This window comes from Pinus tabuliformis, chromosome 1_2 (genome assembly GCF_031772625.1).
Source record: "Pinus tabuliformis cultivar Carrire ecotype Pingquan chromosome 1_2, CPIR1, whole genome shotgun sequence".
NCBI lineage: Eukaryota > Viridiplantae > Streptophyta > Pinopsida > Pinales > Pinaceae > Pinus > Pinus tabuliformis.
The window spans coordinates 486,894,078-486,906,608 of NC_142298.1; the positions used below are offsets into that span (position 1 = coordinate 486,894,078).

The following is a 12,531-nucleotide window of genomic DNA, read 5'->3' on the forward strand; positions in this document are numbered from 1 at the left end:
GAATATTCACTGGTCTTGAGGATCGTTTATGTAGCAACTATTAACAACAAAATCATCTCCAGCAAAGAAAGGCAGAGGCATTAAATCATCTCTAGGTCTATCTACAACAAGTTGAAGGCAACATTTGTTCAGGTACTTGAGTTGCTTATAGTTTATGGATATGAGGTACATACTGCCCTGTTTCATGGTCACAACATCAAGCAACAGTATGAGGTCATTCTTAATCTGAAGTGCACTTAAGAAAACAAGTTTTATTATTATTGAAGATCATTGTAAGTGGGTCATTGTCCCTGGTATGTGAGTCCACACTTCATTCTTAATTTATATTTGAGGGTGGTTAGGTGGTGCAAGGATAGAGAGTGAAGTCTCCTTCAGGTTGTAGCTTGAAAACACTTCAGGGTGGTAGGGTGGTGCAAGGGCAAGTTGGAGCTTACAAGGCATAGGGGCGTCCTTCCAGTGGGTGTTGGTAAAACATGGTGTAGGAGCATCCTTTTAGGAGTTGGAGTTGCCTAATAAAACTAGAACACCTTTCTAGAGTACTAGGCAATTGGTGCTTCCCTTTCAATTGGAGTTGATGTATTGTACCCGTAAATCATATTAGAGAAGTATTTGATGATTTTTCTCCTAAACGAGTTTCCTCCTAAAAATTTTGTGTGCACTATTATTTCTATGTGTTAGTATTTCTTTATTATTTAATACTCTGAAAATGAATAAATACTAATTATAATAAAAAACACTAATTTCCCTTCTTAATATTTCCAACATAAAACACACTAAAATGTGAATCTCTATCCAAAAGTCATCTACTTTTTTAACTTTATCATACTGGACCCACATATCCATATATCTATGCAAGAACTAGAATCAAATGAAAAGAAAACAAATTGTACTTTCAACCACCCAAATTAAAAATAAAACTATAAAATATTTAAATACCTACTCTGACAAAAATTAAAAAACCATATCCGAATTTGGACCAGATATAATAACTAGCATTTGCATCTTATGTTGCAAAGGAAACGCCGTAAGGCATAGAGTGGGGAAGAATAGAGACATGTGAATGGACATTGTTGAAAGAAATGGTGGATGATAATGAGTTACAATTGCAATAGTTAGTTATGTGTATTCTGAAAATGGATATTTTGTAAATAATAATAGTTTGTGGAAGAATAGCCACATGTGAATGGACATTGTTGAAAGAAAGGGTGGATGATAATGAGTTACAGTTGAAAGTATTAGTTATGTGTATTTTGAATATGGATATTTTGTAAATAATAGTACTGTGTAGAAAAATAGCAACATGTGAATGGACATTGTTGAAAGATAGGGTGGATCATAATGAGTTATACTTGAAATAATTAGTTATGTCTATTCGAATATGGATATTTTGTAAATAACAGTAATGTCATGTAGAGGTTATCCATTATCCATTTAGTTGTTTTTGTTTATGTGAACATGTTTTTGTACATTATTTTAAAGTAAAGCTACAAAATAGATATATCAATAAAGCTACTTAGCAGCTTAGCAACTTTTTTAGCACGAAAAACAAGCTATATGGTTGTATTATATTCATCCAGCAGATATGTACAACAATGTTGATATGGAAACCATCTGATATGAAAAATGTAATGTGGTTGAAACCACATGGAGAGAAAGGATATATGTAGCCCTATCAGATTTGTTAGATAAAGTTCTTAAGGAAATATATTGCATAATGCACATATGTTCATATAGAATTCGGATGCCTGTGCGTTACACTCCAAATTGTGGGATATAATGAAACCGTTTATTTACAAGTATCGTGATTAATAATTAATGAAAATATAATTGGTTGGTTGTAGTGGTTGGTAATGTAGAAACTCTACCGAAACGCCTAATTCTCTACTCCTGGTCACGTCATCTAGGTCCAGTCACATATTAATCTGGTTCAATTGCTCATAGTTCGGCTCTATAGTTCTCTGTACTTAATCTCATCAATTATTTGTTTCCACAATGATCAATAATTTTTTTATATAATGATTTTAATATTGTTATTATGTGTGATAAAATTTTCTTATCAAGTTTGTGAAGATGCACCAGAGGGACGAGAAAGGATTCATCGAATGATTGTGCGAATTTAAGATCAAAATTTATGATATCGAAGGGTTTGAAGGTAGAGTTAGCTGGGCTTCTCATTGCGGAGTACACAGAGTTAGTGTCCATTTCATTAAAGCAATTGATTTCAGTATAATCTCTTAGGGTCCATTTCATTAAAAAGACATGGATAAGCAACTGCAACAAGAAAACATATTTAAAAAACACTGCCAGTTATACAAGATCTTGCTTCCACTAGTGCGTGAATATTCAGTGTGTAGGGGAAACTTGCTGATATAGTTGGCACAAGTGAAAACCACCTATAGTCATTCCCGATAAGTATGAAATAGTGTAAACTCAAACTTTCCTTTTCTAAAATAGGTCTTACGAACAAAGAGATAATGTGTCCACCAAAAAACAAAATCCAAGCTGCAGAAGAAATCCAGTAACAAAAGCCAACTCTAAAGTCTAGACACAATGATATATGAGAAAGAAAATAATGAAATAGAAGCATTGTCAAATATCCACCATGCGTTTCCCCTGATATCATTTTGGAGAATGATCAGTACAAGTCTCTCCTATTCCAAATATGTAACTTTCTGGTTAAGAATGTAACTTCAAGCACCAGTTATTGTACATTGAAAATTCTAACAGCTATAGCAGAAAAGGCACACATTTTAAATAAGACCTATTAAGAAAAAAAAAAGATTTACAGTGTGTTAGAAAGCTACAGTTCAACAATAATCATTAATTATTGGAAGACTGGAAGTAGTCAAACATATTCATATCAAACCAATCCAAGAAGAGCATTGGGGGTTTCCCAACGAGCCTCACATTTTTTCCACATCGCATGCAAAGACTCTGGATCTCATGAAGGGGATTGGCTGCCTCTTCATCAGCATTCACTGCCTCAGCTGCATTTCCAACATCATCAATAACTGTATCCTTCCCCATTGGCATTGTTTTGACTGACCGCGTGTTCAAAACGACCAACAGCAAGATCTGCTTAAATACAAAACATGTGCCAGCACTTCATGTCAATCCCCAACTATCAGTAATGATATCCTTTAGACAGAAATAGATATATGTGCCAATCAAGAGCCATCTAAATTTTTTTATCAAAAGACATAACAAGCATGACAGAAGCTTTTTACAAAACAGACAACATATTTCATATCTTCCACATAAACAGTCTTGGAAGAACTTTGAATGGCCAACAAATTGAATTCAGGTGACAAGATTGGATGTACTCTATAGAAGGCTTCTTATCTAATTTCAAAGTATGTTCACAAAATGTTCACTATATCCTGAAGAATTTTTACAAGAGAATCCCTAAGTGACTCAAGGACGGTATGAGTGGAGCTACATAACAGAATTAAGGCACGAGGAAGCAGTTACCATATTTAGGAATCCTAAATATGGCCTATATCTATTACATAACACGAACGCGCGCCTTAAATGAGCAGTTGCAGGGAGTCTAAATGCCTCTGGAACCTTCTCAAACCTGCTATCTTGCTTTCAATTAATCCTCCGACGTATTGATTGTCACTGAATATCTTGCATTGGATTTTACTTTCCGCTTCTCTCTGCAGGTAACGCAGCACATTAACGTGGCCTGAATTAGGGGCAGAACTGTAAATGGCGAATAACCCCATATCTCTATTCTGAAACTTTTTCGTCTCTGCTACAGTACAGCAGCCGCGGCAGCGATGACTGGAATAATTTCCATATGCCACTCCACGGATTTGATTTTGCGTACATGATTGACTGCCAGCCGGTGACGGATCATTCGAGGTAACAGGAATTTGCTGCAACTGAGGTGCCATCTTCAAATTTTTCACATCGAGATTCAACAACGTCTTTCTCCCTTCACAGTTAGACGGTGGCTCTTCTAAATGTGTGCATTTTCATGAATATTTAAACGAGCGAGGGCAAGTGCAAGGTCTCACACGGAGAAGAAAGACACGAAGAGTCTCTGCAGGGAAGAAAGACATGAAGAGTCTCTGCTAAGAGTCTCATCACCAACAGAAGAGTCTCATCGCCAGCAGGTAGTCTTTGCGAAGAGTCTCATTGCCAGCAGGCCAGGCCTGGCCTTTCATGGCCCATTACCATGGGAAAAAAATAATTTTTTTATGAAAAAACAGATTAAACGAACAGCAGAAAACACTCCAATCATCTAACACACATAATCAATGGCTCAGAATCGCACACGTCACATTCTAGGGATGTCTTTCTCAGAGGGAACGCCTTACGGCGTAATTATTTAAATGGCATATTAACATACATTGCTTTAACTCCATTTTGATTGATTAAGTAACCATGGAAGGTCAATGCAATGTTTGAAGGAATTGAAAGTGTTTGATTGTTTAAGGACCTATGGAAGGACCACACCAAGACTGAAGGAATTTGAAAATGAAATTGGCATCGTGAAATTAACATTAATGAGTAGAAGTGGAAACAGAAGTACAATATATATTTGTGCTGTAAAAATAGTTCCCACTAATGCCGACCATGCTCAATTTTTCCATGAAAATTGAGCTTTTTGATGCATAAAGCAATCAAATTGCTATGATGCAATAGTTCGCAATGATGCTAATAACTTCATGTTCAAGTGAATATGCGGTTGAGTGTTGCAGCCAACCTTACACCTGCTTTTGCAAGTTGAGTCTCGACAATGGGCCAGCGAGAGAGGAAATACTCATCTGCAAAACAAGGGACTTTAGCATTCATGCCCCACAAAATTACAGGACAAATAATGAAGTGCATGATGTGAAATTGATGAATATACCTCCTAAAACAGTGTTATTCTCAGCATCCTTGTAACCCCAATTGCAAGCTAGCTTGATACTTTCACTAGCATACCTGATACCATTAAGTAAACACTAAAATTAGATGATCAAAGAACCAGATAAATACATGTTGTGATAACAACCATTACTATCAGTTGTTGCAAATCATTGCCATCATGCAGCTAGCTGAAAGGATACTGCATCTGGTGATAAAATTCTGTTCTTATTGTGAATATGTGCTGATTTATTGTGTGACTTCTAGACAACCTTAGATAGTTTCCTCTTTCTGCTGAAGAACAGTCCATTCTCACTTTTTGTTGAGAATGCATTGTTTTGAAGTCTCCATGGATATTCTTGTGGTTTCATACTTCTAACTAGTTGGAGGGATGTTGTTGGAACCAGAATGACTGCACCAATTGGTGCCTTTAAGAGACCATATGTTTGACTTTGCACCAGTGCGTTATATTAGATCCTAACTTAACTAAGTGTGCCCAGGGATAGAAAAATAGTACTATATTAACCATATCCAAGGAAGCACAGTTCCTTAAAGGTTTTCCTACAAGAAAAACTGCTCACATGTTTTCTCAAAGGAAAACCTGCTATTTCCTTTATTGCAGAGGACTAGGCATAAGTGATTAGAAACATCAGCTCTAATGCATGACAGAGTGTGTCTAGCAGAATGTATCACTGTGTGTAAAGTATGGGCAAGATTATATATTATCTATACATGATCGTATAGAGGTTTGATCTTACTGTTAACTTTGTTGGTCAGTTGTTTTTACAAAAAATATTGGCAGCAAGCCTAAGAATCAGTGCACCAAACTCAACAAGAGCATTAAGTTGGTTGCATTGTCAACAGATGCGATAAACAAGATTACAAATTGCAATCCAAGGATGATGATACATGTTAGAGAATTTCAATACTTACTTTCCTGGGCAAGCAAGCTCATCCTTGCTGCATTTCTCCCATGTAGGTACTTCATCAGACCAGGTACCCTGTTTTTGAAATTAGACATAAATTTTCTCCTTGATGAGATTCACAATATATAGATGTAAACGATGTTTTTATTCTTGGACGAGCTAAAATTTTTCAAAGGATACTTATGCAAGGAAGGAAATGAATAATCTACCAAGTTAACTGCCTTTTTCGAAGGAAAAAGAGTGGGGAACATACCGTAATATTTTCCTGAAGCGCTGTTATCAATTCCTCAATGTCTCTATCATAATAATCTTTAAGGCCTGTCTCAATGATCAGATTATCCCATATCTGTCCACGGTCACAGAAACACAAGATCAATTAAATCAAAATTTAACTCAAGAGGTCAAGAACACTCTGAAGATAGCTTGAACACATTATGCCCTTGGTTGCAGCGATTGTCAAACCAATTGGTGCCTTTAAGAGACCATATGTTTGACTTTGCACCAGTGTGTTATATTAGATCCTAACTTAACTAATGGGCCAAGGGATAGAAAAATAGTACTATATTAACCATATCCAAGGAAGAACAGTTCCTTAAAGGTTTTCCTACAAGCAAAACTGCTCACATGTTTTCTCAAAGGAAAACCTGCTATTTCCTTTATTGCAGAGGACTAGGCACAAGTGATTAGAAACATCAGCTCTAACGCATGACAGAGTGTGTCTAGCAGAATGTATCACTATGCGTAAAGTATGGGCAAGATTATATATGATCTATACATGATCATACAGAGGTTTGATCTTACTGTTAACTTTGTTGGTAAGTTGTTTTTACAAAAAATATTGGCAGCAAGCCTAAGAATCAGTGCACCAAACTCAACAAGAGCATTAAGTTGGTTGCATTGTCAACAGATGCGATAAACAAGATTACAAATTGCAATACAAGGATGATGATACATGTTAGAGAATTTCAATACTTACTTTCCTGGGCAAGCAAGCTCATCCTTGCTGCATTTCTCCCATGTAGGTACTTCATCAGACCAGGTACCCTGTTTTTGAAATTAGACATAAATTTTCTCCTTGATGAGATTCACAATATATAGATGTAAACGATGTTTTTATTCTTGGACGAGCTAAATTTTTTCAAAGGATACTTATGCAAGGAAGGAAATATGCCCTTGGTTGCAGCAATTGTCAAACCAATTGGTGCCTTTAAGAGACCATATGTTTGACTTTGCACCAGTGTGTTATATTAGATCCTAACTTAACTAAGTGTGCCAAGGGATAGAAAAATAGTACTATATTAACCATATCCAAGGAAGCACAGTTCCTTAAAGGTTTTCCTACAAGAAAAACTGCTCACATGTTTTCTCAAAGGAAAACCTGCTATTTCCTTTATTGCAGAGGACTAGGCACAAGTGATTAGAAACATCAGCTCTAACGCATGACAGAGTGTGTCTAGCAGAATGTATCACTGTGCGTAAAGTATGGGCAAGATTATATATGATCTATACATGATCGTACAGAGGTTTGATCTTACTGTTAACTTTGTTGGTCAGTTGTTTTTACAAAAAATATTGGCAGCAAGCCTAAGAATCAGTGCACCAAACTCAACAAGAGCATTAAGTTGGTTGCATTGTCAACAGATGCGATAAACAAGATTACAAATTGCAATCCAAGGATGATGATACATGTTAGAGAATTTCAATACTTACTTTCCTGGGCAAGCAAGCTCATCCTTGCTGCATTTCTCCCATGTAGGTACTTCATCAGACCAGGTACCCTGTTTTTGAAATTAGACATAAATTTTCTCCTTGATGAGATTCACAATATATAGATGTAAACGATGTTTTTATTCTTGGACGAGCTAAAATTTTTCAAAGGATACTTATGCAAGGAAGGAAATGAATAATCTACCAAGTTAACTGCATTTTTCGAATGAAAAAGAGTGGGGAACATACCGTAATATTTTCCTGAAGCGCTGTTATCAATTCCTCAATGTCTCTATCATAATAATCTTTAAGGCCTGTCTCAATGATCAGATTATCCCATATCTGTCCACGGTCACAGAAACACAAGATCAATTAAATCAAAATGTAACTCAAGAGGTCAAGAACACTTTGAAGATAGCTTGAACACATTATGCCCTTGGTTGCAGCAATTGTCAAACCAATCCAAGAAGAGCATTGGGGGTTTCCCAACGAGCCTCACATTTTTTCCACATCGCATGCAAAGACTCTGGATCTCATGAAGGGGATTGGCTGCCTCTTCATCAGTATTCACTGCCTCAGCTGCATTTCCAACATCAGCAATAACTGTATCCTTCCCCATTGGCATTGTTTTGACTGACCGCGTGTTCAAAACGACCAACAGCAAGATCTGCTTAAATACAAAACATGTGCCAGCACTTCATGTCAATCCCCAACTATCAGTAATGAAATCCTTTAGACAGAAATAGATATCTGTGCCAATCAAGAGCCATCTAAATTTGTTTATCAAAAGACATAACAAGCATGACAGAAGCTTTTTACAAAACAGACAGCATATTTCATATCTTCGACATAAACAGTCTTGGAAGAACTTTGAATGGCCAACAAATTGAATTCAGGTGACAAGATTGGATGTACTCTACAGAAGGCTTCTTATCTAATTTCAGAGTATGTTCACAAAATGTTCACTATATCCTGAAGACTTTTTACCAGAGAATCTTAAGTGACTCAAGGACGGTATGAGTGGAGCTACATAACAGACTTAAGGCACGAGGAAGCAGTTACCATATTTAGGAATCCTAAATATGGCCTATATCTATTACATAACACGAACGCGCGCCTTAAATGAGTAGTTGCAGGGAGTCTAAATGCCTCTGGAACCTTCTCAAACCTGCTATCTTGCTTTCGATTAATCCTCCGGCGTATTGATTGTCACTGAATATCTTGCATTCTCCATAAGAGCTGTGGAAATTGCATAGTCTATGAGCTCCTGGGCATCATCCAAGTGATTCACAATAACCTGCAAAATTTTTAAATTTTAACACCCCTAGATCTACTCAAAGGAAGGAAACCAGCATTCATCCAATGACAGTATAACATCACATTCTACGGAATTTCAGAGACCTGAGCGCATGTGACCGTCTGGAAGCAACGATACTCCTGGATGAAGTCAGGCAACCCAATGGTATGATGCAGAATGCGGTTGGTTCCATAGTCGTTAGAATTAGGCCCCCCGACGATACAGATGACGGTCAGATTCTCACTGTAAGCCCCCGCGATCGCATTGATGATGCTGAGCCCCCCGACTGTGAAAGTAGCGACGCAAGCCCCCACACCTCTGGATCGTGCATACCCATCGGCAGCGTAGCCAGCGTTGAGCTCGTTGCAGCAGCCAATGAGATTGAGGTCGGGCTCCGCCAGCAGATGGTCCAGCAAGGTGAGATTGAAGTCCCCAGGAACAGAGAAAACGTCAGTGACCCCAACCTCAACAAGCCTCCGTGCCAGGTGGCGCCCCAGTGTCGAGGAAGAAGGCAGTGGAGCTACTCCCGCCTGTTCGCTCGGCAATGGACAGGCCACTGATTTCTTGCCACACTTCTAAACTCGATTATTGAATCAACGGCGGGAGACACTCCTATCGTCTAACACTTCATCGAACGAAGTAGAGAGATGACACGAGGGCAAGGAGGAAAGTTCATCTCAGAGGGAACGCCTTACGGCTTAATTAAAAGATATCATAATTAAAAACCATATCCAACTTTAGACGAGACATATAAAGAATACCATATTAAACCCATATCACCCATACCAATTGTCATATACAACTTTCGACAAGATATCATATTTAATTTTCATGAAACATACAGAATACCATATTAAACCCATATCACCCATACCCATGTCACACTAGCGGCACCTTTGTTATACTTGTTCATTTAATGACGTGATGGTTAAGCTTCCCAAACCTTTAATACACCTGCCATTCCAATTAAGACACATAAGAACAGATACTTCCACTAAATTATATATTAATTTTTAATAATTTGTTTGTTTTTGTTTTCATAAATATTTTTATTTTATTTCAAATTTATATTATTTTATAATTAATTAAAAAATTTAAAATTTAAAATAATATCTTTGTTTTAAAATTATATCTTTAATATATATTTTTTTTAAAATTTTATAAAAATTGAAAAATGCAGTTTAATTATTATATATATTTTTTGTTTGTAAGTTTTGTTTCTTCTCAGAGACAATTACAGGTTTAAAATTTGGGTTGAGAAAGTGTGATCTAAAGGGTTACACCAATTCTTAATATGATTTATGGTTTGAGAAAGTGTGATTTAAGGGGCCACACCAACCTTTACTATGACTAGATTTTTGCCAACGTAGTTTCGAACCAGTGACTTTTACATCACAAAGTGACTTAACAATACACCTCATCATTGTCTATTCTACACCAACTCTTAACATGAATTTTGGTTTGAGAAAGTGTGACTTAACGGGCCACACCAACCCTTACCATGACTAGATTTTTGCCCACCTAGTTTCTAACCAGTGACCTTCACATCACAAAGTGACTTAACACTACACCCCATCACTGTCTATTCTGGGTCGAACAAATATTTTATTTGTATTTTTTACTAAAATTTGGTGATATGATTTTTAATGAAATTACATTGTATTTTATTTTAATTGCATTTTTCAATGTATAAATGAATTCAAAGTTATTGAAAAAATTTAAAAGATTTCGATGTTGAAGCTTATATAATACAAACTTACAATTCCAAATGTAACTTTTAGCGAGATTATAATGTATTATTATTTAATTCTAGTTTTGAATATGTATATAGATTTAAGATTTGAAAAAATGTAAAGAGTTTGAAAGGTGAAAATTATGTTTGAGGAGTTTTCTTAATTTATTTAGAAATCCGTAGCGATTTCTTAGAATCACAAGTTTGAGTTGTAAACTCTCCACAATTTAACCATCTTTTTCAGGTGTTGAATCCATATATATGTAGTCAAAAACCCATTTTAAACAACATAAATTAAGATTTGGCAAAAAAAAATAATGAGCCAAAAACCCTAAAACATGGTATGTTTAGAGAAGGCTTAAAATTATACAATGCAAACTTACAAATCTAACATATTTTTTCTAATTTTTAAACAAAATTGATTGACAAATATATAAAAAAATAAAATAAAACAATTAAAGTATATTAAAATTTAAAATTTATTCCACTAGTCCATAGAAATGAGAAAAAAAGAAACTTATTTTAACTAATAGAGGAAATATTTTTCTATGATTTCAAACAAGATTATGATTTGTTATTGTTTAAAATATGTTTTTAAATATATAAATAGATTCAATACCTTAATTTCTTTTTGTCAAAATCTAAAAATACATTTTCAATTGAGATTATTATTAAAAAATAAAATGAATAGAAAACAAAAGTTGATAAATCAAATTAAAAAAATGAATATAAAAATACATTGATAAATCAACAATAAATCAATAAGACATAATGGACGTAGTTTCATAGATACCATTCAGTAAACAATTGTGTCTTAAAGATTCTGAACTTCTACTTCGTTGTCCCACTCCCCGCCCTGTCATTGTTGCATGTCTTTTTTCAACAATTTTTTCATGAATGAGCTCCCACAGTCCGCAGTTCACTATTAAAAGTATAGAAAGTTATATAAGGTTGCTATTATATATTTATTAAGCAAATAAAGTCAACTCCTTATTTTTTAATTCATAATAGATAGTTCTCAAAAAAAAATTGTCTGTTTCCATGCCCCTGCAAGGAACCACCCACTTCTTCTCTCAGGCATTGCAACAAATGCCACTGGATTCGACCTTGTGCCAGGGGTATGCAAATAATCCCAAGATTTTAACATTCCCTGGTATGAGTAATTTCTTTTGGGTTTATTGCATTGTGTGATCAATTCTACATGGACAACAGTTCGGAGACAAGGTGGGTTCATTTACAGAGTAGATCCATGTTAACTCTTATCAATTAACAAAATATTGAGATAAAAATCTAGCATGGAACTAGCTAAATGTCTAACAAGAGTGGTGACATATGGTTGAGCTAACTTTTTGGGCTTTTTAAAGAGAGAAACATGTGGTGGACTTTGATAAATCTTTTAGTATAATCTAGTTGCATGCAATCACAAGTGCTACCACTACCTCAGGGTCAGCCCATGGTTCTAGGAAAGCCCCTGTACATTTCATGGATGGTAACATTGTAAACATGTTAGCATTGATGATGATGCCTAACATCCTATAAACATTGAGTGAGGCATGCAACAGAGGCCACCATTATAGAGGATTGACCTTGAGAGCTCTACGCAAAGCTCAAAGCACTCAATCACTTGAGCTAGCCCATTGGGTCATTGACTTCTCTCTCTCTCTCTTGATTTTGAAGGAAAATATTGTGGGGATATCCAAGATTTGCTTCCCTACATTTGTGGATGGCATCTCTTGTAAACTTGTTGCATACAGAAGTAGGCCTATATATACATATTTCCTAGGAAGACCTCATGGGAAATCAAAGGGATGCTTCCTCATTTTCATGAATGACATTCTTGGTAAACATATTAGCATATATTATTGTTCCTAACCAAGGAGAATCAAATCAAGACTTTCTAACACATAACTAACACAAAGCCTAACAACATTGGTGATCACTGGTTCAGCTAATTCCTTGGATCCCCCCTCTCTCTCTCTATATATATATTTTTAAAATTTTCCTTTTAACCT

At 35.7% G+C, this 12,531-nt stretch overlaps 1 protein-coding gene across 4 annotated transcripts; it reads right to left on the minus strand.

Annotated features, from left to right (window-relative positions):
* Window positions 1-2,486: 2,486 nt before the first annotated feature.
* On the minus strand, window positions 2,487-9,391 carry LOC149206459 (endonuclease 4-like). 4 transcript variants are annotated; one of them, XM_089395435.1, is made up of 11 exons: window positions 8,892-9,385; window positions 8,659-8,787; window positions 7,990-8,157; window positions 7,740-7,832; window positions 7,494-7,561; window positions 6,760-6,827; window positions 6,037-6,129; window positions 5,791-5,858; window positions 4,862-4,935; window positions 4,715-4,775; window positions 2,487-3,075 (listed from the first exon to the last, which is right to left on the minus strand). In XM_089395435.1, the coding sequence occupies exons 3-7, from the start codon at window positions 8,113-8,115 to the stop codon at window positions 6,119-6,121; spliced, it is 366 nt and encodes a 121-aa protein (XP_089251561.1). In that variant the 5' UTR covers window positions 8,116-8,157; window positions 8,659-8,787; window positions 8,892-9,385; the 3' UTR covers window positions 2,487-3,075; window positions 4,715-4,775; window positions 4,862-4,935; window positions 5,791-5,858; window positions 6,037-6,118. The 4 variants fall into 4 exon arrangements, with proteins under 4 accessions (XP_089251561.1, XP_089251563.1, XP_089251562.1 ...); XM_089395437.1 differs by lacking the exon at window positions 2,487-3,075 and having other exon boundaries at window positions 3,304-4,775; window positions 7,990-8,160; window positions 8,892-9,391; XM_089395436.1 differs by lacking the exon at window positions 2,487-3,075 and having other exon boundaries at window positions 3,304-4,775; window positions 8,649-8,787; window positions 8,892-9,391.
* Window positions 9,392-12,531: the final 3,140 nt, after the last annotated feature.